A 25,855-nucleotide genomic window follows, 5' to 3' on the forward strand; every position below is an offset into this window, starting at 1 on the left:
GTGGTTAATGATCACATTAAGTTAGTCGGAAAACATTCCCGATAGTATTATTAAATCGGAATATTCAATAAACAAAGTGTACCTATCTATTTTCGCTTTGCGCCAACAAGCCGCTTACTTCGTTTGGGGTTTGGAGTAAGAGTCTGTGTGGGGGCTTAGGTTTCATCATTTCATTAATCATCATCAAGAAAAAAAAAAACACAAGACATGGCTGTATGGGCATAGTTCCCTTTGCCTTGCCCTTTGGGAAAAAAAAATAAGATAAATTTTGAAATTCTTATGTATAATATACAAACATCACAGATGAAAAAAGCGCGGGAAACTTCCGAAATTGGCGGTCGTGTTTTTTAGTGAAAATTTAATTTAATTGATTTCGTGTGGGTTCAGTGGAGTATTTCTGTATTATTTTATCTGTTAATTCATATTTATATATATTCTTCTAAAATACTTGCTGCTGTGTAGTGGTAAGTGAGTTTTTCTTTTTACTATGGGGGTTGATCCCCCCGACGACCCCGGTGGCGGCCGGGATCGTCATCGTGTCCCTCATGTAGGGATGGAAGTTATTGTTGACGATACTTCGTCAATGGATACGGAGGACGGGTGCTCCTCTCAAGTCAGAAAACGTGTAAGACCCTTGAGAAAGATTTGCAAACATTGCAACAAAAAGCGCAAAAGTAAAAATAGTAAAAACGTTTCGGGTGTAGACAAGTGCAATTGCAATTCTGACGAAGACAATTTTATTCTCTTTTATCAACAATACCTGATCCTCCACCTCCACCACCAACAGTCACAGTAACTAATCAGCAAACCCAGCAGCAACAGCAAGTTGGTAGGAAATATGTTTCTTCCGACCTAGCACCCTATGTGGTGCACATTCAAAAGGAGCAGTCTACTCCTGACGATCCTGTTTCACTGCATCCCATTCAGTTTGGCAGCGTTCTAAAGAAAAATATGATTAAAAACATAGTGAACGGTAGCTTGAAACGGGTCGGCAGAAATAGACTATCCATGGCCTTTTCCACATATTCTGATGCTAACGCTTTTATTGAAAATCCTTGCCTTGCCAGCCATAGTTTGAGAGCTTTCATTCCAACCTTTATTATCACACGGATGGGTGTTGTCAGGGGTGTCCCTGCTGACTGGCCTGAGGATGAGATTTTGGATAATGTGAGTGTCCCCATTGGATGTGGGAAAGTTCTTAAAGCTAGGAGAATTAAAAGTAAAAAAATTATAAATGGGTCTCCAGAATTTACTAACACTGAAACAGTTGTTTTAACTTTCGATGGACAAGTACTACCAAAACGTGTGTTTATGTGCTATACTCCATTGACTGTCGACTTGTACATTTATCCAACCATTCAATGTTACAGCTGCTGCCGTTTTGGTCATACAAAGGCTCAATGCCGCTCCAAGCCTCGCTGTTATAAATGTGGGCAAGGTCACACTGCCGAATCTTGTTCAGTAGAACAAGAGGATGGATCATGCTGTCTTTGTTCTGGTTATCATTTTGCCACTAGTAAGGCTTGTCCTGAATTTTCCCGACAAAAAAATATCAAAGTGTCAATGGCTCAAAACTGCATCTCATATTTAGAGGCTTCCAAATTACACCCCGTTGTCTCCAAATCTTTTGCTGACGTTCTTAGAACTTCGCAACATAAACAATCTCAAGATGAGGCTGCTAACCCAGCAGCTCGATTGTCCCCATCTTCCAGCTCATATAAAAAAACAGTTTTCCTTAAGCCTCGTGCTCCTCCTACGCCTTCGGCTGGGTATGACCGGGCTGCACATGCATCTCTAATAAAAGATTATGATATACCTCTATCTTCACCAAATGGTTCTGCTCTGAAAAATGATAACTCAGAAAATGATAAATCAAACCAACCCATAGCGAAATTAATTTTGTCTCTTATTGAGCTTTTGTTTAAATCCAGTTTAATTCCCACCAATTCTATACCGTCCCACGTTGCCCAACTAATTGAAAACACTGTGTCTATCAATCCCAATAATGGATCAGGTACTCCTACAGTGGAATTGTAGAAGTGCTGCTGATAAAAAACCTGAAATAATATTTTTAATTAATAAATATAATCCTTCAATAGTCTGTCTCTCAGAGACATGGCTTTTGCCTGAATATTCTTTTAGAATATCAGGTTTTAATATTCTTAGGAAGGACAGAGCTAGTGATGCGCATGGTGGTGTTGCCATCCTTATCAATAGTTCTGTTCCTTACAAACAAATATCTCTTCCTCCTGTAAATAATGGTGTTGAAGCCATTGCTATCTCTGTAAATAATGTGTGTATAGTTTCTGTATATATTGCTCATCCTACTTTAGCTTTGTATAGTGATCTCACTAATATATTTAAATGTATACCAAGCCCTTTTTTAGTACTAGGTGATTTTAATGGCCAGCACCCGGCATGGGGAGGTTCATCTAGACATATTTTTTATGGAGAAGAAATGTTGCGAATTTTAAATTCTCTCAATCTCTGTATTTTAAATGATGGTACTCCTACTCGGCGTACTGGCCCTGACGAGGGCCCTAGTGCTCCAGATCTCTCTATATGCACGCCTAATCTTGCTTCTATTCTTTCGTGGTCAGTTCACCCTTCTACTTGTGGAAGTGACCATCATCCCATAACTATTAAGTTTCCTTCGTTACATCCAATGATAGCTCCGAAACCTACTCCCCGTATGAAATATAGATTACCTAGTGATTGGTCTGCATTTAGTCAGCAAGTTGACAGTAAAGTTTCAAACCTCCCTTCTGTCTGTATGGGTAATGAGATGGCTTGCTCTGAGGCTCTTGTCAAAGTCATGATTGAGGTTGCAGATGCTTTATTCCCAATTAAAGTGGGCGGCTCCAGAAAAATCCCCTGTCCACCTTGGTGGGACAACGAGTGCACAGAGGCTATAAAAAGAAGGAGGGAAGCAGAAAGGGTTTATTCCTGTTTAATGACATCTGTGAACTATGAGCTTTACTGTCAAGTGGCACGGGACACTCGTAAATTTTTGAAAAAGAAGAAGTTTGAGGGATGGAGAAGATTCTGTAATAATATTTGTCCAGATGTTAATGTTTCTGTTGTTTGGCAAAGCGTTAGGAGATTCAGGATGGGTGTTAATCCATCATCTAGAGGCTCTCTATCTTCAGAGCTAGCTGAACAATTCCTAGATAATCTAGCTCCTTCTTCAGTTCCTGAGTTACAAATTCAGTGCTTGCCAACTTCAATTTCTAATAATTTATCAGGATTAAATTCACCTTTTTCCATGTCTGAAATTAAAGGCATTTTAACAAGTTTAATTGACACGTCACCCGGTCAAGACGGTATACCCTATTCCTTTTTCTGTAACAGCAGTGATAAAACTTTAAATTACTTCTTAAATATTATAAATTCTATTATGTTGTCTGGCAACATTCCTCTCTCATGGAGGTCCCAGTTAGTAATACCTATCTTAAAACCAAAGAAACCTCCTTCTGACGCTTCTTCTTACCGACCTGTTGTTTTATCTTCTGTACTGGCCAAATTGGCAGAACATTTAGTCAAAAATAGGCTAGAATGGTATTTAGAAAGCAATAGATTGCTCTCTGAAAGTCAGTTCGGCTTCAGAAAGGGCAGAAGTACTTCTGATAGTTTGAGTCTGTTTATGACTGACATTAGACTGGCATTTTCAAAAAATGAATCCATCCTCTCTGCTTTTTTAGACATTAAAGGTGCCTATGATAATGTTGTTATTTCTATTCTTCATAAGAAATTAAAATCATTAAATGTTCCGGAAATGCTCACTTCATTTATTATTAGAATGCTGTCAGAGAGATCTATAAGTGTTACACTAGATGGGTCCCAGATATCTAGAGTTGTTTGGCAGGGCTTACCTCAAGGCTCAGTGCTGAGCCCTTTACTATATAATGTATATACTTATGATTTAGAGGATTCCTTAAGTAACTCAGTTAATATTTTACAGTATGCAGATGATCTTTTATTGTATTGTTCAGGTAAATCTGTTTCTAATTTATGTAACACACTTACAACATCTCTTGGTATATTGAAGGGTTGGCTGAATGATAATGGCTTAGAATTATCCGTTTCCAAAAGCAATGTAGTGCTTTTTTCTCGTATGAGATCTCCCCCTGAAATTAATGTTTTTTATGATAATATCCCCATGCCTGTAAGTTTACAATGTAAATTTTTAGGAGTTATACTGGATTCCAAACTTACTGGTATCCCACATTGCAATTATATTGAGGCTAAATGTGAACGGAATCTTAATATTATTAAATGCCTCAGAGGTGTATGGTGGGGCGCTCATCCTACTTCTCTGAGAATCATTTATAATGCACTAATCAGGAGTGTGATTGATTATGGATCTTTTTTGCTGGAACCATGTAGTGCTGCTGCTTTAAATAAACTAGATAAAATACAATCGGTAGCTTTAAGGATTGTTCTGGGCGCAATGAAGACTAGCCCTATTAATGCAATGCAAGTCGAGTGTGTTGAACCCCCTTTACAACTGAGGCGGCAGTTTCTTTCAGATAGTTATTTATACCGTTGTTTACAACTAGGTGACCACCCACTTTTAACCAAGCTAAAAATCCTCTCTGAAGAAGTCAACTCCTCAAGTTACTGGACTCATAAATGCACTCCTTGTTTAATTAATAGTTATCAAAAATTACTGTCAATTGATACGCCAATTCATAACTCAATATGTTTCCCTCTTTACACCTCAAACTATGAAGCCCTTGTTTATAAACCTGATGTTCGTTTAAACTTGGGTATAACTAAACAAACTTTTGAGGCATCCAATGTTTTCAATTTCGTTCTAGACACGGAATTTGACAATAGCACTGACAGTTGGCATCATGTTTTTAGTGATGCGTCCAAACGATCCACAGATAATAAAGTAGGTGTTGGCATATATCACTCACAATACGATATAGTTCAAAAGATTAAATTACCTCCTGAGAGTTCTGTTTTTACTGGTGAAGTTTTTGGTCTGTATAAAGCGGTTGAGTATGTACTTTTAGCAAAACTTAGGAAAACTATAATCTTTTCAGACTCAATGAGCGCTCTACAATCTCTATCTAAATTTTTATTTAAAACAAAACTTATTAGTCCATTGATAATAGAAACCAGAAACATGATTGTTCAGTGTGCTGCAAAGGGATTTTCGATTATTTTTGCCTGGATTCCGGGACATAGGGGTATCCGTGGAAACGAACAGGCTGATAGGCTTGCTAATGACGCCATTGATTGTGGAGATATGGCTTACTATAAAATCTACCCTCATGACCTTCTTGCTCTACCCAGAGTGTATCTACGTGATTCGTGGAGGGAAGTGTGGTCTGTCAGTTCTCAAACAAAAGGAAAATATTTCGCATCTATCCAACGTGAAATTCCTGCAAAACCCTGGTTCTCGCGGTTGCTGTTGGGCAAGACGGCATCGTGCATCCTGACTCGTATGAGATTAGGTCACGTTTGTACGTCTGCTCATCTAGCTAAATTTCATATAGTGGACAGTGCTTTATGTGAGTGTGGTGAGGTGGAGGATGTGGATCACATCTTCCTGAATTGTCCTAAATATGATAATGCTCAACTTTTTCAGGGACTTACACATTTACACATTCCTTTTCCTACTTCTATCCAGATCCTTTTATCTTCAAATAATCCTTCAGTCTATCGTTTATTAAGTATGTTTATTAATACTAATGATATTAAAATTTAACTTCCTCTTTTTATTATTATTCCTCTCCTGATCCTCACCTTTTCCAAATTCCGTTCCTATCCGGTATATTTTATTATTGAAAAGTTTCCTCGTTTTTAACGACTGCACAGTAACAACATGAAAAGATAATTATTATTGAAGACTAACTCACGATTTATCACTCAAGATTTGTCATTGGCGCATCGCTAGCCGCGGAAGCCAGAAGAAAAAAAAAAAAAAAAAAAACATCACAGACATCATGACAGATCTAAAACTAACGAAAATCTTTTTTCTTTTTTCTATTTGACTTATTTATGAATTTTAATCAAGAAAACGTGATAATAAGTTCGACAGCAACCAGTTCAGGTCCCCGAAACAGCCCATTTCAGGCCGCGTATATATGGAAATACTACTTCAACACGTCCCAGCCTCGTCATTTTTTAACGTCCTCGTTAAAAAAAACGTCCTAACCTGAACTAATTAACCTAACAATAAACACCACGCGTAAATATAAGTCCAGAAATGCGCTGCAAGTCGTCTGGACTGGGCGCGAAAACAACATAAAATTCGATTAGCTGCTAAGTGTCCCGCATGCTATCACCAGCTGTCACTGACATACGTATGAAGTCCTGCGGATTTTATTGGAACTAAATGACAAGTCATAATAATTATATGCGGATACTGCGACATCAGCGCCGTGCTTGCGGGACGTCCTGAAGCGCTATTACATCTTTCAAACGCGATGCGTCAAAGTTTGAACCGACGCAATTTAGGAAAAATCTACCTTATTATTACTGAGATAATGATCGTTATTTGTAATATCATACAATACATATACACAATTCTTTATACACAATATAATTATTATGACATATTGTGGACTTTCCGGTAGACCTACAAAAATGGAACAATTCAACCATACGTTGTTTTGTTATAATATCTCAATGGGCTCAGGCAGCGTTTTCGCCGAAAGCTCCAAGTCGGCTATATTTGTAACGATAATTATGTTTGATATTCATCACCATTTTTGAACCATTTTATACAAACAAAAAATACTTGTATAAATTATATACCCTAAAGCACGCCCATGAATCACTCTACTCATTGGTGAAAACCGTATGAAAATCCGTTCAGTAGTTTTTTAGTTAGCCGCATGTTCACTGATGCGATTAATGCCTGTTAGAATTTTACAAAATAAAAAATACGGAAATTACGGAAGGTACTTTAGTGCAAAGTACATTATTGTATAATTATAATATTACTGGTAAAAGTGATACTTTTTGAAAATTCCGTAACAAATAAACGGGTTCGCCAAATTCAATTGTAAAAAAAAATACAAAAAGTAAAAACAATTAAAACATGCACTTGGGGTTTGAACCGTGAAACTTAAGAACGGCGGCGACTGCTTTACCAAATGCGCCATTTAGAAGTTAGAAGTAGACTTCAAATTATGCATCTCTTTTAATAGCTAACCTAGTTCGCATGTGTGTGTGACAGCTTCGTGTTTGTACACAAATTGAAATGACACCAACTTTTGATGCAATGTTTTAATATGATGTCTGCAGTAAATACTTCAAAATTGTAGCTTAACTTAAAGATAATGTATGTAAGATTTCGCAACCTAACGTTTCACTGGGTCAGAACTCAACACTAAACGAATAAATGGAAAAAAATACGAAAAATGCAGAAGTAACGCCATCTGCTGACGCAGCGTTACCTAGCTGACTGACACGCATCACCTTAATTCGCAAAGAAATATAACAATATTAGTCGTAGGTAATTTATTTTTTACAAAATGGCAACGGGGGATGAGATGACGTCAGCGCGACTAACCTTGAAATGTTAGCTGTCACTTTTGAGCATACCTTGTTTTGTTGCACCATGACACACCAGATAGTACAGTGTTCTGCGGAATCACTTTGTGATCCCTAGTTTGGTTAGGACATTACAGGCTGATCACCTGATTGTCCAAAAAGTAAGATGATCCGTGCTTCGGAAGGCACGTTAAGCCGTTGGTCCCGGTTACTACTTACTAATATAAGTAAGCAGTCGTTACATGAGCCATGTCAGGGGCCTTTGGCGGCTCAATAGTAACCCTGACACCAGGGTTATTGAGGTTGGTACTCGACCTCACAACCCACACGATAGAAGAAGTGTTCTCCGAACTGGGACGTCTCTCTGAGGCCGGGCTCCCAGGCCATCCGGGCTTCCAGATCGAAAGCACAAACCCTTAACCGCTAGAGCGCAGATGCTAGTAGGTACTCATCACCATCAGCCGTACGACGCCCACTGCTGGGCATAGGCCTCCCCCAAGGATCATCACGACGATCGGTCCTGCGCTGCCCGCATCCAGCGGCTTCCCGTGACCTTCGTCGGTCCACCTTGTAGCGGGCCTACCCACTGAGCGTCGTCCGACACGTGGTCGCCATTCCAGAACCTTTCCGCCCCATCGGCCATCGGTTCTCCTCGCTATGTGTCCTGCCCACTGCCACTTCAGCTTGGCAATTCTGCGAGCTATGTCGGTGACTTTAGTTCTCCTGCGGATCTCCTCATTTCTGATTCGATCGAGCAGGGAAATACCGAGCATAGCTCTCTCCATTGCCCGCTGAGCGACACCGAGCCTCCTCACTAGACCCATCTTCTTCTTCTTTGCGAGTCGATACGAGACCCTTAACCGCTAGAGCGATACCCATACGAGACCCATAGTAAGCGGCCACGTCTCACTACCGTAGGTCATTACTGGTCAAAGACTTTCGTCTTGAGACACTCGAGGTATTTTCGAGGAGAAGAGTAGTACTAGTAGGTACTCACATTGACCTTATTCAGCGCCACATGCGTCTTGGCGTACATGGCGTTGGTGAGGTCCGCCGCCGCGCCGCCTCCAGTCTTGTTCGCGTTGCCTGTGTACGGGCCGCCTGCAATACACACATAACATAACCTCACTTCTATATCCCAATCGGGGTAGCCAGATGCACCATAAGCGAAGTCCAATCAGTTTCTTGCGGGTATGTAACTTTAGTTCGAATGTCAGTAGTTCGATGAATGCTTATACGACTGAAATATTTTTCGAATTATGTTTTTAACGAACGATCATTCTTCCGAGTCAACTTTGTATCGAACCCATCCTTTACCGACGAACGGTTGACCGAAACATTCATCGAACAACTCACATTTCTTGTTCGATGAATGCTTCGGTCCGAAAATGCATTTCTCGAGAATGTGGGTTTCCTCACGATGTTTTCCTTCACCGCTGAGCACGTGATTATCGTTTATGATCCAAACATGAATTCGAAAACAAATTCGACAATCATTGGATTAGGCCTGTGCTGGATTCCAACCTGCGACCTCAAGGTGAGAGGCAAGCGTTCTAGGAACTGGGCTACCTACCATGGCTAAACTAGCTAGTAACAAATTCAAGCAATTTTGTTAATAATTATAATTATCTTTACAAACTTACAACAATACAATGACAATAGACAATAAAAACAAGTGAAATTACAAAAATACAGATGGGAACAGGGGTCTTGGAGAACCAATCTCTATATAAATATATAAAAGGAGAAACTGACTGACTGACATATCAACTCACAGCCTAAACGGCTAAACGTACTTGAAATTTGGAAGGGACGTAGCGTAGGTACCGTAGAGGTGCACTAAGAAAGGAATTCTCGAAATTCCCACGGGAACGGGAATTAGCGGGATTAAACATTTGTGTGAAAAATCTAAAACACTTAAGTTAGACGCCTGAAATTTGGCATGCAGGTACCATAGTAAACTTAAAGCTTAGTTGCAAAAGGATATTGCGAAATTCCCACGGGAACGGGAGTTAGCGGGAAAAAACATTTGTATGAAAAAATCTAAACTGCATAAGTTAGATGCTTGAAATTTGACAAGCACTCCCACACACACAAACATCTCTCTTTTATAACACGCCACGCGGACGAAGTCGCGGGCAAAAGCTAGTTAAAGTATAAAAGGATTTGGAACAAGAGTATCAAAGTATAACTCAGCTGCGGAATTTATGTATGCATAGTATGTAACAACGGGTGTTTCTGTATGGTCTGCAGGTTTGTATGTAATAAGCAGAGAGATAAAATGTATGCGTGTGCGTATGAACTAGTTACCAGGTTTGTATGAGTCCTGTGCATCGTAGGGCGGCTGCTGGGGCGCGTATGTGGACAGCTTGCCGCCCCCGCCACCTGACACGCCGCCTACTCCGCCCACGCCGCCCACGTTCGACCCGCCTCCGTACTGGAACACATACGAGTAACCTTAGTTATGCATAAGGCGCCCCAGACACCTACAATAATATTGTCTCTTCTTCTATCGTGTGGATTGAGAGGTACATTACCAACCTCATCAACCCTGGTGTCAGGGTTATTATTGAGCCGCCAAAGGCCCCTGACATGGCTCATGTAACGACTACTTACTTACATCATTGAGTAGTAACCGGGACCAACGGCTTAACGTGCCTTCCGAAGCACGGATCATCTTACTTTTTGGACCATCAGGTGATCAGCCTGTAATGTCCTAACCAAACTAGGGATCACAAAGTGATTTTTGTGATATGTCCCCACCGGGATTCGAACCCGGGACCTCCGGATCGTGAGCCCAACGCTCAACCACTGGACCACGGAGGTCGTCATATTGTAATAATATTGTACAATCCTTTAATTTGTGAATTGAGTTTCTACAGGTTGTGAGAAGCTGCAGTAGTTTTAGGCGGATGAGACGTTCGTTATGTAAAAATTGACGATTCAAAGCGTAACTATGTTACCTACTGAATAAAGATATTTTTGAATTTGATTTCCCCTTCGTTACAAAAAAAAAGTAGGGGGTAGTACCTGTGGGTAGACGCCGTACTGGTAGGTGGTGGGCGGCGGCTGGTAGAAGTAGGCGTACCCGGGCGGCAGCGCGGCGGGCACCTGCTGCGGGGAGGCCGCGTCGGCGCGGCCGAACCGCTCGCCCGCGCCCAGCCCGAACGTGCCCTCGCGTCCGCCGTAGCCCACCTCGTAGTAGCCGCCCTGCCCACACCACATCATTCATTCATATACATATTACATTTGTTGATACCCATGTTGAAGGTCAATTTCAGTTCTCAATGGCAGAGGAGAAATGACAAGAAACTGCAAAAGCAACACGTCTTTTAAACCAATGTCGATATAGAACACACTCGTTGTCGCTTCACTATATACGGTCCAGACGACTGGATTACTTTAGCCATAGAGACGGCCAATCAACTCGCGACACTCGGCGTGGTCGATAATTTCCTTCATTCAGCGCTTATCGCTATCGGATTACTAAAGTCGATTAATTCATTCAAATATAACCGTCTCAGACGACTCCCTGAGCCGTGGTTTGCGTTCAAAAGGAACCCTCTCAGGCCTGTCGTCTTAAACTTTGTACCGGGTGAGAGCTCTCAGCGCTTCCCATTGTTCCGGGCAAAAATTTAATGCCGTTTGCGGCAAATCTGCAATAAGTCACTTAAAAAAAACCAAAATCAGCCGTTACTATCAGTAAATAGTAACCGAGACCAACGGCTTAACGTGCCTTCCGAAGCTACTACTTTTTCGACAATCAGGTGATCAGCCTGTAATGTTCTAACCAAACTAGGGATCACAAAGTGATTTTTGTGATACGTCCCCACTGGGATTCGAACCCGGGAACTCCGGATCGTGAGCCCAACGCTCAACCACTGGACCTCAGAGGCCGTACTTTCTCGTGATACGGGGCTTGTAAGTTATAATAAACAGGGCACAGTGACTGACAAGGTCGGTGTGCTCAAGTTTTAATATTTTTATTCTGTTTTATACAGGTGGAAACCTGTCATTTTCAACCTGTTTTCGCTATAGTTGTTAAGAGCTGTTGTTCTCCTAAACATCTCTTCTTCTTTGCGAATCGATGGCGATCGATACTAAATTTTTGCTGACCAATATTTGGCCTCGCTTACGGCATTGTCAGTGGCTTCGTAAAGGTCTTTAATAGTGCAGGTGTAAGGGCACTTAGGACAGCACAAAAGGTGAGCCATAGTTTGTGGTGATACTCCACACTCGCAATCATCGCAACCATCAACCAGGTATCCACACCTGCAGAGATTATCCTTGCAGCGGCCAACCTGTGTCCGAAGCCTTTTTAAAGACTTCCATGTGGGCCACGCTAGATTGCTAAACATGAATTATTATTTTTTGTTTTGGTTTTCCCCGAAGGGTAAGGCAAAGGGAACTATGCCCATACAGCTATGTCTTACGTATTTTTTTTCTTGATGATTAATGAAATGATAAAGGGTGACGATGATGAAACCTAAGCCCCCACCCTCGGAGCAGACTCCTACTCCGAACCCCAAACGAATTAACTCAAAAGTCCGCATAAACTTTTGAGTTATGAAGCGGCTTGTTGGCACGAAGCGAAAATAGGTAGATACACTTTGTCCACCGAATACTCCGATATAATAACACTGTCGCGAATGTTTTCCGACTAATTTAATGCGATCATTAACCACAAAACACCACTTCGTATTAATTATATAGATTATTCATTGAAGAAAGCAACTGTCCCGTTCCAGTTTCCCGCCAAAAAGGCCCAACATGAAATAAACAAACAAGCAGGCGGTGCCCTGCGCGCATACCATGTGGTGCGGCAGCGTGGAGCGCATGATCTGCGCCTCGTCGTAGGCGGCGTACGTGGCGCTGCCCGCGGCGCCGTACAGCGCGCCCGCCGCGTAGCCCGCGCCCGCGCCCCCCGCGCCCGCCCCGCCCGCGCCGCCCGCCGCCGTCACTGCCACCGAACGTACACTCCAGGTTAGGTTACACAGTGCGAGCAGCTGATGTGACAATAGACAGCTACTGTGCCTGTGTACTCGTAAGACAGTAGCTCGACTCGCCTCGCACGGTCGCACTATGCAAACTGCTGGCGTCGCAGAAGACAGCCACTACACCAGTGTACTGGTATAACTAGTCAAATCAATTAGTTTTTGATAAACGTCGAAACTCGAAATTACTGTGGGATTTGTACGAAAAAGCACATTATGACGTCATAGAAAAAGGTGATAAAATGTCTGACTTATAAATACGTTTTTCTTGATTGAAATTCAAAATAAGTTAAATAGAAAAAAGAAAATGTTTTTCGTTACTTTTATATCTTGTCTTTATTTAGTAATCAGAATTTCGTAATTTATCTTGAACCTGGTACACGACCCAACTCATCAACAAAATCTATTGATTTTGTAGAAATATTTTTCTATTTGACATTTGTTTGCATTGCACACTTGCATATAAAAGCAAATGTTAAAATGTAATACTGCTTTATTAGATGAATTACTTCGATATAGCCTTTTTAACCCCCCAGAAATCAGAATCATTTACTCAACGTAAATATCATAGATAAACTTGTTGAAGATCAACGTAACATTTTTGAATTTACGTCATTTCGCAAGGTGTTACGGCTGAGGAGAAGAAATGACTAATGACAAGAAACTGCAACAGCAACACATCTTTTAAATCATTGTAGGTATATAAGTTATTGAATAACTACAGAAACACATTTAATACCATGCATTTTTATCATTTAGGTAATCATAATCTTGTAATAAACTTTTTTACATAAAGCTTCACATGAGCTTTAAATTTATTTTCTGACAAATTCAAAATATTGTCTGGTATTTTGTTGTAATAACGTCGTTTCGATGGCATTCGATTCTTTCGGACCAGTATTTTGCCACCCTGTCAGGACTGCCACCACCACCTTATGATCATTTCGACGAACATACTTTTTGCTTTTTTGTAATTGTTTGGTGAAATTTTTATGTGATTTTGTGTGTGGCGTCCTTTAATTTATAATAAACAACTTCTATTCTATAACATGATATGATGTCAACCTGCATTTCTTGGGTATGTGGGTTTCCTCACGATGTTTCCCTTCACCGCAGAGCACGTGACAATCATTTATGATCCAAACATGAATTCGAAAACAAATTCAAAATCATTGGCTGGGATTCGAAACTGCGACCTCAAACTGGGCTACCACAGCTCAGTTCCAACAATATTACATACTTAGGAGTCAAATTAATGACCTTATTTTTTTGAAGTCGGTTAACCTTTGATCTGTTTGTAGTAAGGATCCTGACTACCCCTCTCGTATGTTTGTGATAAGGATCCTGACCCATAGGACTGGTACCTATTTTTACGTAATTATCCTTTTCTATCGCAAAAGGTTTAATGACGCTATACAATACATCAAAATGTACGTACCTGTCGTCGTGGCTACTTTGGCAGTGGAGGTTTGTGTCGTCGACGTACTCGTTAGGTTATTGCTTGACGCCACCGAACTGTCGTACTGTCAACAAAGTTACATTGCGTCAATAAAGCGGCTCCATTCGAAGACTTGCAGGGCTAACATGCGCAACGTCATAAATATTGTCGAAATCGTTTTTTTTTTCTTTAATTTGCATGCGACCATTAGCACCAATCGACATAATGATATCGTCAGAATCGATAAAATATCCGTGACAAAATTTTATCACGTTGCGCATTTTCGCCCTACAGGGGGGTTAAAAAGGCCACATCGAGCAATTCGTCTAAATAATTTGACATTTGTTTGCATTGCGCACTGACTTTTACATGCGCAAATGTCAAATTGCTACATTGCTTTCTTAGATGAATTGCTTCGATGTGGCCATTTTAATCCCCCAGTTTATCAAGATTATCATCTTATCATTAAAAGATCATACACGTCTAGCAAGAGACTGTACACACTACATATTCAAATACTCTTCGAAAAAAAAGTGTTACCTGCGGCGTGTCCTTGGGCTGCAGCTTGGGCTGTGGCGTGGGCTGGTAAGCGGTGTAGGGCGCCGCCGTGTACAGCGCGCTGCCGCCGTAGACCGTCGCCGACGACGACGTCTGCTGCAATACACATACATTACATACAGTTGCTGCAATACATATTCATTACAGTTATCTGACTAATTACTTACATCAGTAAGTAGTAACCGGGACCAACGGCTTCACGTGCCTTCCGAATCACGGATCATCTTACTATCGGACAATCGGGTGATCAGCCTGTAATGTCCTAACCAAACTAGGGATCACAAAGTGATTTTTGTGACATGTCCCCAACGGGACAATGGAAAGGAAATGGACCGGGGAATGGTCTCCCAATAGAGACAGACGCAGGCGTGGCAGACCGAGGCGGAGATGACTTGGATGCTTTCCTGGAAGGCTGGCTGGAGGAGGCACTAGAAAGAGGTTCCTGGAGGAAGTGGAGGGAGGTCTTTGCCCAGCAGTGAGACACTTTAAGCTAGATAAAATCCAGACGTACGGCGGGTTACCATCCTTACTTGGTTGACATACCACTAATCCGCACCAAGCGCTTCGCTTCATCCTTCATAATGCGCACAGCCAAGGAATGGAATGGGCTGCCGGCGTCGGTGTTTCCTGACTCTTATAACCTGGGGTCCTTTAAATCACGGGTGAATAGGCATTTTCTGGGTAAGCTCATTCCAACGTCGATCTCTTCTTCTTGTAGAAGAACGAAGTCAAGAGCAAACCCATCTTAATTAAAAAAAAAAAAAAATAAGGTCCCCACTGGGATTCGAACCCGGGGCCTCCAGGTCGTGAGCCCAACAGACCACGGAGGCCGTCTAATGTTTCGAATGTTATGTTATGTAACGCTAGGGAGAAGAATGTGTTTTATTTATGTGTACAAACCTGGTATGAATTGATGATGGGCTGGTATTGAGTGAGTGTCACACTGGAAGGATACGCTGTGGCCGACATCGCCGACGCGCCCGTTAGCGACGCGTTCGTTGAATTCACCTGCGAATAACAAATATACAGGCTGTTAGCGCCATCGTAACGAATACTGAGGGGCACGACACTAAAATTATCAAGAATTTTCCGACGAGAAATTCCACCTGATATCACCCCATACAAGTACATACTATAGCCATACAAGTGCATATGGGTGTTAGCGACATCGTAACGAATACTGAGGGTGATGGCTCAGACCATGATTCTGAATTTTAGTGTTTTTAAATTATTTTCAGTTCTATACTTTTCCGACAGGAAATTCTACTTGATATCAAATTAGAATCATGGCCTGAAACATCCATCAAAGTTTTCGGTACGATGTCACTAGCACCCTGATATAACACACATTAGACAGTACAGTAGCCAATTAAGTTAAATAACTACAATTTTCATGAGTTTTCGACAGGAAATTCAACTTGATATCAACTCAGAAACATGGTCTGAATCATCCCCCTTAGCATTTGTTACGCTGTCACTAACACCCATATGTACTTGTATGGCTATAGCTTGTAGTTGTATGGGGTGTAAGTGACATTGTAACGAATACTGAGGGGGGTGATTCAACTCATTATTCTGAGTTAATATGGAATTTTCCATCGTAAATGTAGAATCATGGTCTGTACCATCTCCCTCAGTATTCGTTACGATGCGATGTCACTAACTCCCTGTACACGTGTTGTTTATATAAGCTGTATGTTTTCTTTAAAAAAAATGTGATGAGCGTAGTGTTTGTTACCTGCGGCGCATACACATTGGCTCCGTAGACGGGCGGGTGGTGCGACACGGCGTGGTGAGCGTACACGTTCTGCTGCTGGCCGACTGTCTGCTGCGGACACATGTTATGTTATGTTAGTGGGCTCTGTTTTCCGTATTTAGGGTGGTATTAAACGAATCTCAGCTGAGACTGCCCTCAAAACCATGCTCAAGTCTCTGTTTTTATAGAACTGTCACATTGACGTGATCTTGAGGGCAGTCGCAAAGCTGAGATTAGTTTATTAATACCACCCTTAGACTCTAAGATGACCCATTATGCGTGCTAGTGTTGACTACATAAGCCAACTTTATTTTCAAATAAAAAATACTATTGTATGCAGTATCTTACGAAAAATAATGATAAAATTGCAGCCTATCGCATAAAATATACATTGCCAGTAAAGTGGCTATGGAATTTGAGAAGCAGTAGAGCTATCGTAGTTATCTGTTTGCTGAAGTAGTAGTAAAAGGGTTTGGTTGAACCGGCGACAGCGTTTCACATAGAAAATGCGCGCTAGGGCCGTTCCATCCTCTTTCATGTATTCCGTGAGAGGTACCTTGGGCCTGTGGTGCTGCGTGTAGTGCAGGCTGGCGGGCGGCTGCGCGGGCGCCGCGGCGCTGGCCTCCGACACGCCCGACACCGCCGACACGGACGACACGCCCGACACGGATGACACACCCGATACTGACAGCTGCTTCATGCCCGCTGATAGTTGCTTTTCTAATGACGCTGGAACAAAAACAAACAGATTATAAATATTTACAATTTACAATTAAAATCACATGGAACAGATTAAAGAAAAGGTTAACGTCGTGTCTTATAGGGAAGTCAAGGAACTAAAAGTTAACTTACTTGTGCTGTTCGTGACGATGCTCTCAGTGGTGACGGGTTGACTAGTCGGCGTTGTGTCCACTACAGATAAACTCTCGTTTAACTGGAACGTAACAAAAACAACAAAATTTTACACGTCATTCATACAGGGTGTAAGAGGCATCGTAACGAAAACTTTAAAGGATGATACTGACCATCAGGGTTAAGATGCGCAACTTGATAAAATTTTGTCACGGTCATTTTATCGATTCTAACGATATTAGTATGTCGTTTTGGCGATGGGTGCTAATATGCGAACCCAAATAAGTAATGTCGTTCTGTCGAAATACGAACAAAACCACGTGGCACGCATGTTAGGGAAAAAAACAAACTTTCCGATTTTGATAAAATTTATTGAATCGACGGATAAGTTTATCACTTTGCGCATTTTAGCCCTACATAATACTGAGTTGACATCATTTTATTTTTAAAGTTACCGACCTCAGACACCTAGTAGACCTCAGTAGTAGTAGTGGTGGTAGTAGTGGTGGAGTGAGGTAGTTGCGACCTCAGGTAATACAGTACCCGTGCGAGCCTGGGGCGGGTCGCCAGTTAATGATATGGTGTTGTTAAAGATATTGTGGGCAACTCACCATACTGTTAGTGGTAGGATAGCTACTGCTGGGGGCTTCAGTCGTTGTCTCGTGGCTACTTGGCACGGGTTGGGTCTCCGCTTGTGACGTCGGCTGGAATATATTATGTTTTGTCAGTCAGTTTATTCTTAGGGAGGTATTGGTGCTAATTCTTGTAAACACCATCTAATTTTATTTTAAGTTATATCTGTCATTTTCTTATCCGCCGAAAAGGAAAGGGACTGGTACAAGCATAAAATTTATGGAACACACGTCAATTTTAAGGACAAATCTAAAACAACCATTTAAAAATTTTACATTGGCCAATAACCCCCAGAATTATGTTGACAGCACACGTCGAACGGTTTGCATACCAGCGAGATACCTTTTGATTCGCCCGGGTTATTCATTCATTTACTCATTCTTGTTAAAATTAAGAGCTGTTAATTATCTGTAACTGTTATTAGTAAGGAAAGGGACGCCTTTATACGTAATTAGTAAGAAAATGACAGATATAACTTAAAGTAAAATTAAAAGGTGTCTGCAGGAATCGGGGCCATTAATAAACTAATCTCAGCTGAGACTGCCCTCAAGACCATGCTCAAGTCTCTGTTTTTATACAAGAACTGTCACATTGACATGATCTTGAGAGCAGTCTCGAAGCTGAGGTTAGTTTATTAATACCGCCCTTACGAGTCTAAATGCGGAAAACTGAGCCCACCACTAACTAGTTAGTATGTTTTTTTACTAGTTGCCTATTGTACTCCATATTCTTCTTCTATCGTGTGGGCTGTGAGGTGGAGTACCAACCTCATCACCCCTGGTGTCAGAGTTACTATTGAGCCGCCAAATGCCCCTGACATGGCTCATGGTAACGACTACTTACTTACATCATCAGTAAGTAGTAACCGGGACCAATGGCTTAACGTGCCTTCCGAAGCACGGATCATCTTACTTTCGGATCTGATGATCAGCCAGTAATGTCCTAACCAAACTAGGGACCAAAAAGTATATTTTGTGATATGTCCTCACCGGGAATCGAACCCGAGACCTCCGGATCGTGATCCCAACGCTCAACCACTGGACCACGGAGGTTGTTCCACTCCATATTTAAAAGTGGGCTAATAAAAATAATAATGACTATATGTCACCTGTTTAGGCAGCGGCGCGTCCTGCAGCGTGTCGGGCTCCAGGGCTCCGAACTGCACGTCGAGGAACATCGCGCCTTCGCCCCCGCCGCCAGGCATCTCCACCGCCGACGACGGGATCTACAGACATAATTAAAAATATATATATATATTTGGACGTTTTGAATACATACAATTTACCGCCAACAACAGAATCTGTTGATAAAGTCAACCAGTAACTTTTTATTGCAACACATAGGAGGTACATGCTACTAGGAAGATAATCATGGTGTTTTTGAATTTAGAAGATAATTTACGAGAGGGACGTTTTTGAAAGAGTTAATTTACGAGTGGGACGTTTTGAAAGAGATAATTACGACAGGGATACTTTCAAAGGTGATACACGGGAATGTTTTCGAAGAAGATAATTTACGAGACGAACGTTTATGAAAGACATCAATTATTATTGGAGGAATGTTATCGGAAGAGATAATTTACGAGACGGACGTTTTTCAAAGGGATAATTTACCAGAGGGATATTTTCGAAAAAATCATTTACGAGAGGGACGTTTTGAAGAAGATTATTTGCGAAAGAAATGTTTTAAAAGATATATTTGAATGAAGTGTTTTTTTAGAATAAGGTATAGGTATTGTTTTCGTTATCGAAAGGCTTCTTCTTCTTTTTTCCTCCCGGGTGAATTTACGAAACTCTAGTGTAGCACCAAGAACTATTTTTGGGCTGTATCTGTAAGTTAGGGTTGGATGTATATGATGTAGAGCTGGAGGCGTACCTTGGAGGGCGGCGGCACGCGCGCCCGCTGCGGCTTGCGCTGCGCGGGGTCGCTGTAGGCGTACTGGCCGGCCGCCAGCTGCGACAGGTACTGCGACTGCGCCGCTGACAGGCTGCCCGACATACCCATAGGCTGTTGGGCAAACATACGCCTTCAATGCTGCTACTCCAAACTACTATACAACTTTTTTTTTGACGTGACTTATTGTAGATTTGCCGCAGATGGCATTAACTTGGCCGGACAAAACTATACAACTACTATCGGACTGGATGCGCTCGAAAAACCACAGAACCATGATCCGAGCGCGGATCAGGGGGGTTAAAAAGGCCACATCGAAGCATCAAAACATAAACATAACATAAACAGCCTATACACGTCCCACTGCTGGGCACAGGCCTCCCCTCAACCGGAGGGTGTATGGAGCATACTCCACCACGCTGCTCCAATGCGGGTTGGTGGAGGTGTTTAGGCTAGTAGCCCGGGACCAACGACACAATTCATCTCACATCGAAGCAATTCGAATCGAAGTTTGCATCGCGCACTTACTTTTATATGCGCAAATGTCAAGTTGCAATATTGCTTTTTTAGGGGAAATGTTTCGATGTGCCTTTTTAACCCGCCAGTTCTACATCGATCTACGAGATCGACAATTTAACTCGAATTAGCGCTTCAAGTTCGAAAGTACTCGTATAGTCAAAATCTCGCTTAACTAAGACACATAGGTAACAGATGTTTGACATATGAAGGGACTAATGGTTGACACATGAAGGACTCATGTTTGATACATGGGGGACTCATGTTTGACACATGGGGGACTCATGTTTGACATATGAAGGGACTAATGTTTGACACATGAGGGACTTATGTTTGACAAATGAGGGACTCATGTTTGACACATGAAGGGACTAATGTTTGACACATGAGGGACTCATGTTTGACACATGGGGGACTCATATATAGAATATAAATGAGAGACAAGTACCTGGTGGTGCGGCGTGGAGCGGTACGAGTCGAGCGGCGCGGGCGCGTCCGAGTGCGCGTGATTGTTCGCCGTACTCATTTGCTGGAATATAAACAATTTTATTTTTAATCCACCATTTTAAACTGCTGAAGTTAATTTTACTCTTGCTGAGTTCAAAACACCGTTATTTCTTTCTTGCTCTTAGATTATTTTTTCGTAAATGAGGTGACCTGCCTTGAGACTCTTAGACAGTCTAATTCAATGTGCAATCGGCCTTAATTCGTATGTCAAATATATCATGATAGTCTTGATGAGATAGCTTAGGACTTAATTAGTTTGAAATGCGTCGGCCGTGGCATGCCTTGCGTGTATTGCGTGCGTTGTACGCGAGGCATGCGGGACTCCGCTTTGGCACGTGATAATGTAAGAAGTTACCTCAATGAGCTTGAGATGCGGCGGCTGCGTGGCGTGCGCTGCATGCGTGGCGTGTGCGGCGTGCGTGGCGTGCGGCGTATGCGCGGCGTGCGGCGTGTGCGGCGCGTGGGCGGCGTGTGTGGCGTGTGTGGCGTGGGTGGCGTGCGGCAGCTCGGCCGGGTAGCTGTACGGCACGTGGGCTTCGCCTGACCCGTTCGCTTCGGGAGTCTCCCAGTCCTCCTGTGCGAAAATATATAACTATAAAGAATCGTGGCGTTTTGATAGTCTGGCCAGACCTTTGTAAGATTATTAAAAGTAGAAAATAGACGTAGAGAGCAGAAGTGGTATTTCTCTTTGTTATTTATCTCTATATTATGCAAAGGTTTTTCTCAATCAATCAATTTATACTATAAAACATGCACAATGTCATTACTTATTAGAAATATGATGATCCATACTTCTTTTTTCGCTTTAAGCTTCTATTTTTGCACTTCCCCGTGTTGTCAGTTCTACGTCGCTATATTAACAGGAACATTGCGTCCCACATTTTGAGCGCTGATGTTCAATCTACGGTAGTAGTAAATCTATGGGGTGAGTCATGACGTCACAACGCTCTGAAGACGTAGAATATCAGCAACTCACCCTGGTGTTGACGTTGAGCGCGGGCTCGGGCTCCGGCGCCGCGGCAGCCGCAGTCACACTCGGCGTGAACACCTGCACACACAATACAAACAAAGACTATACATATTTGCCACCACATCGCATGCACGGTCGCACGGTGCACAAGCGGCGTAACGACTTACAAAAAATACAAATACACTTTATTGCAACAAAATAAAAAGATTTTTTTTATTTTTTTATTTATTTCACTCACAACAACTGTCTTTACAGGATAACCTAATGCGACAGAGTTGGGGACTTATTTATACATATGTAAAATTAATGATTAATTATTTTTTACTAGCACAGTTGATGCAGCAGGGTTGATGAGGTTGGTATTCTACCTCACGACCCACACGATAAGAAGAAGACTAGCACAGTATTAAATAATAACACCACCACGCGGGCCCAGTGCGGATTGGTGGTTATTAACGACTGCTAATGCAGCCGGGACCAACGGCTTAACGTGCCTTCCGAAGCACGGAGGAGCTCGAGAGATACCTTTAACTAGGTACATGGGAAATGGCGGCCTTATCGCTTAAAGCGATTTCTTCCAGACAACCATAAGGTGAGGAAAAATGACTTCGTCAGGAACAAATAATTTAAGACCTCGCAACGCAATTGCCAAACTCCCTTCCCATTTGAAATTTGTACATTCCGGCCCTCACTCTATAAAAAATACAATAAATTACCTAAATTCATAACTGAATTAGACAAAATACATCTCTCTCAAATATATCGATAATTTTATCACGTCGCGCATGTTAGCCCTGCAGACCTTTATTACTGTGGTACAAAGGTATAAATCGGCACGCGTCTTGTCACTTACCGGTCACACTAATTGGCCATGCTCGGTTTTTGTAAAAGTACAGAAAGCTGAAAACCATTTCGAGATAAATGAATTTGAAACAACTCCCTATATTTACTTTTTTTTATTTTTCAGTATTTTTGAAGATATTTTATTAAAATGATTGACCTTTATTTGACCTTTGTAACAAGATGTATAAAAATATGCCTTTGCCTGCTTACAAAAAGTTCATTTATGACAAGTGGTATTGATAGTTGACACAAGTTGTTGATGAGGTTATATTCAAATTATTCAACAAGCTATTCTGTTTCTGTCTGTATTCTTTATTGCGATGGCGACTAGAACAGCTAATTTCGAAAATGCCGACTCTCGTAATTTACCGCGAGTGAACAACGTCATGATTTTAGAGTTTATGACCAACTCCAACAACCACAATATTTCGGAGATCAGAGGAGCGAAAGCTCTTATGTAAGTGTTATAATTATACCTAGTTGCTCATAAAAATACATACATAATTGTGATTTATTGCTGTAATTTTTATATGTAATTTAAATATGTAATTAGGTACACATAAAGTAACGTTTCAACAAGTTTCATCTGAGTTTGGCGAGATGGACTGAATTGGACTGACAATCACTGACAGTTCAGTATTGAACTGACAGTATTGATATTGACGCTTTTTTTGTAGGCAAAGGCATTTTTTAATTCTTGCTTTAGTGACGTCACCAAGGGTGAAATTTTAAGTGTTTCTAAAAAATAGATAGGATTGATAAAACACAAAAATATCGAAATTGCGAAATTGGTTCCTTAAAATGGACTATATTTTCAAAATAAATTATAAAACAAATACATAAAAAAATCGTAGCATGGCCAATTTAAGAGCCACGCTCTTGTCGGTGTAGCATTCTCCATGCTACGTTTTTAGGGTAAAATAGGCCAGTGGTTTCTCTTGCCTTCCGCAGTACTCTGTCTGACGCGAGTGGGACGGCGCCCAGAGTAGTCTATTTCAAAGCCGTACTAGGAATCCTATCCTCCGTCTCTGAATAGTACTGACAGTTACTGCTGCGCTCTCAGTTCCAGGTTACAGTCTCTGTGACTTACCGGTACGTCAACTTATTTACGAAACGGCGTAGCTTAGCAAAGCGTTGTAGAACGTTCGAATAAGCGTACAGTTTGGTACCGGTCCTACATTACAAGACAAGAAGTTCTTCACGAGGACTCAAAAGAAATAAGTAAATACCTTGGTGTCTGACAGCGAGCCGGACCACTCCTCGTTGTCCCAGTCTTCTGTTGTGGGGAATGCATCGCCTGTCGTACCACCTGAGCAAACGACATACTTAATATTATAGGAAAAAGAAATGACCAAAGACGAGAGATGGATGGTATGCATGCCTCTATCACAGCACAAGCTGAGAAAATTCCTTTTGCGTGTACATTAAATAATACATTTAATTAGTTCTTAAAGAAATAAATAAACTGTCACTGGCAATAATTTTTTACGAGTGTGTGGATTAGAGTGTGTGGGTACGAGTGTGTGGGTACGTGTGTGTGGGTACGAGCGTGTGGGTACGAGCGTGTGGGTACGAGCGTGTGGGTACGAGTGTGTGGGTACGAGTGTGTAGGTACGAGCGTGTGGGTACGAGTGTGTGGGTACGAGTGTGTGGGTACGAGTGTGTGGGTACGAGTGTGTGGGTACGAGTGTGTGGGTACGAGTGTGTGGGTACGAGTGTGTGGGTACGAGTGTGTGGGTACGAGCGTGTGGGTACGAGTGTGTGGGTACGAGTATGTGGGTACGAGTGTGTGGGTACGAGCGTGTGGGTCCGAGTGCGTGGGTACGAGTGCGTGCGTGTGTGGCGTACGCACCGGTGTCGTCGTCGGCGCCCCAGCTGTGGTCGTGCCGCGGCGGGCGGGCGCGCGGGGCTGCGGGGCGGCGCCCACCCCGAGCCGCGCGCGCCCCGCGGGCCCCGCGCCCACCGCCGCGCCCACGCCCGCCCTCGCCCTCGCCGCGACCTGCGGAGTACACAACTTTAATGGACCAACATTTATATACAGGATATTAGGGACACCGTACCGAATACTGAGAGGGATCACTCGGCTTATGGTTCTAAATTATCAAGTTTCATTTTAAAATTAACAGTGGTCAATCATCCGTCCCTTTCCTCGTCGGCGGATAAGAAAATGACAGGTATAACAAAATAAACTTAGATGGTGTGAATCGGAATCAGCACCATTGTCCTCCCGTAGGAAGCCGGGACGGGCTGCTAGTCATCAATAAAGTTTATTATGACTCACGTGGTCGTGGTCCGGAGCGCGAGCGCGCGTCGTGTTCGCGAGGAGGCTCGACCTCGCCGTTGCCAGCTGCGGCGGGGGGCTTTTTCTTCTTCTTCTCGCTGGTCTGCCACACGCCCTGAAGATGAAACATACAATATTCATATCAAATGTATTTCTCTTAGTAATGGCCTATTATTACACCCCGAACACTCATTACAAAAACATCATTCTTACTATAAGTAATAAGCGTAAGTGCGAGTGTGAGTCAGTCCCCCTTACTCCGATGATCATAGAATAAATAAGGTAGGTATGACACTTTATATAGAACGGTAACTCTCCGCTTCTCACCAGCGTCTGAGCTAGGTTTACCTCACCCCCCCTTGGTCTCACTTTAGTCTTCAAGTATGGGCGTCAGACGTCACACACATATACGTAGATGCGCGTGTACGACATGTAGTGTCTGTGTAAAACGAGGTCTTTTGTCGATCCAACAATGTTATGTTGGAAGTTGTATATATGCGTCACACTGTGTAAACTTCGATAGCGCGCTTCAGGACAGCATTATTAAATGATGGCGCCATCTGTTACATGTGAGCGGAACTAGCTGGTCAACTAGTTCGGTCCGGCACAAAAGCTTTACATATATAAATAAATAAACAAAATATGTATATATCTCAACGGGGTGAATGGGGTAGTCGCGAGGTGAACTAAGTTCCACATCTCACCGAGCTTTCTGTGTGTTTTTGTGTGGGTGTATGCCGCTTGAGTGATCAGTGCGTAGATTACCTGTATAGTCTGGTTGTCCTCTAGCAACAGGTTGCAAGCAGCCACCATGTCGTTGTCGGAGTCGTGTAGCGCTGAGCACACCTCCTCCTCCGTGCGACACGTCATCTCCATCAGCTCCAGAACCTGGAACCACCATCATCATCTCCTTAGCTTTCTTTTTTTCACATAACTTAATGTGGATTTGCAAATGGGGAGCGCTGAGGGCTCTCACCCGGTACAAAATTTAAGACAACAGACCTGAGGGTGCTCGCTAGGCGCGAGCTTCGGCTCAGGGTGTCATCTGAGAACATTATATTAGAAAAAGATAATCGACCCTAGTGGGTCGTTAGCGATAAAA

General features: G+C 42.3%; 2 protein-coding genes and 1 long non-coding RNA gene across 15 annotated transcripts in view; 1 reads left to right on the top strand and 2 right to left on the bottom strand.

Annotated features, from left to right (window-relative positions):
* LOC126377645 (uncharacterized) overlaps positions 1-25,855 on the top strand; it is a 350,458-nt gene that overhangs the window by 304,579 nt on the left and 20,024 nt on the right. The window lies entirely within an intron of this gene.
* LOC126377513 (protein lingerer-like) overlaps positions 1-25,855 on the bottom strand; it is a 46,373-nt gene that overhangs the window by 9,595 nt on the left and 10,923 nt on the right. For 3 of the 7 annotated variants that reach the window (XM_050025266.1, XM_050025260.1, XM_050025261.1), the window contains exons 4-23: positions 25,519-25,641; positions 24,754-24,868; positions 24,325-24,471; positions 23,702-23,781; positions 21,636-21,716; positions 21,015-21,233; positions 20,601-20,681; positions 19,619-19,750; positions 18,852-18,968; positions 17,722-17,814; positions 17,111-17,192; positions 16,815-16,987; positions 16,241-16,330; positions 15,403-15,510; positions 14,485-14,598; positions 13,945-14,029; positions 12,324-12,472; positions 10,543-10,722; positions 9,823-9,949; positions 8,510-8,613 (exon numbers count right to left, since the gene is read on the bottom strand). In XM_050025266.1, coding sequence (XP_049881223.1) covers positions 8,510-8,613; positions 9,823-9,949; positions 10,543-10,722; positions 12,324-12,472; positions 13,945-14,029; positions 14,485-14,598; positions 15,403-15,510; positions 16,241-16,330; positions 16,815-16,987; positions 17,111-17,192; positions 17,722-17,814; positions 18,852-18,968; positions 19,619-19,750; positions 20,601-20,681; positions 21,015-21,233; positions 21,636-21,716; positions 23,702-23,781; positions 24,325-24,471; positions 24,754-24,868; positions 25,519-25,641 — 2,400 coding nt within the window. The remainder of the gene's footprint in view (positions 1-8,509; positions 8,614-9,822; positions 9,950-10,542; positions 10,723-12,323; positions 12,473-13,944; positions 14,030-14,484; positions 14,599-15,402; positions 15,511-16,240; positions 16,331-16,814; positions 16,988-17,110; positions 17,193-17,721; positions 17,815-18,851; positions 18,969-19,618; positions 19,751-20,600; positions 20,682-21,014; positions 21,234-21,635; positions 21,717-23,701; positions 23,782-24,324; positions 24,472-24,753; positions 24,869-25,518; positions 25,642-25,855) is intronic. The other 4 variants (XM_050025267.1, XM_050025265.1, XM_050025264.1 and 1 more) reach the window with 4 other exon arrangements.
* LOC126377621 (uncharacterized) lies at positions 1,001-5,732 on the bottom strand. 7 transcript variants are annotated; one of them, XM_050025466.1, is made up of 5 exons: positions 4,216-5,732; positions 4,027-4,127; positions 3,258-3,269; positions 1,944-2,057; positions 1,001-1,842 (listed from the first exon to the last, which is right to left on the bottom strand). In XM_050025466.1, exons 1-5 carry the CDS (start codon positions 4,304-4,306, stop codon positions 1,825-1,827), a joined length of 336 nt encoding a protein of 111 aa, XP_049881423.1. In that variant the 5' UTR covers positions 4,307-5,732; the 3' UTR covers positions 1,001-1,824. The 7 variants fall into 7 exon arrangements, 1 of the variants encoding a protein (XP_049881423.1); XR_007567929.1 differs by lacking the exon at positions 3,258-3,269; XR_007567927.1 differs by having other exon boundaries at positions 2,709-4,127.

The sequence above is a fragment of the Pectinophora gossypiella genome, chromosome 23, assembly GCF_024362695.1.
Source record: "Pectinophora gossypiella chromosome 23, ilPecGoss1.1, whole genome shotgun sequence".
Lineage (NCBI taxonomy): Eukaryota > Metazoa > Arthropoda > Insecta > Lepidoptera > Gelechiidae > Pectinophora > Pectinophora gossypiella.

Excerpts from the sequence above, each read along its gene's own strand:
- LOC126377621 (XM_050025466.1), bottom strand. The coding sequence starts at position 4,306 with ATGAGCGCCCCACCATACACCTCTGAGGCATTTAATAATATTAAGATT. Across the intron at positions 4,128-4,215 it reads AATTGCAATGTGGGATACCA|GGGGAGATCTCATACGAGAA; the intron begins GTAAGTTTGGAA and ends CATTAATTTCAG.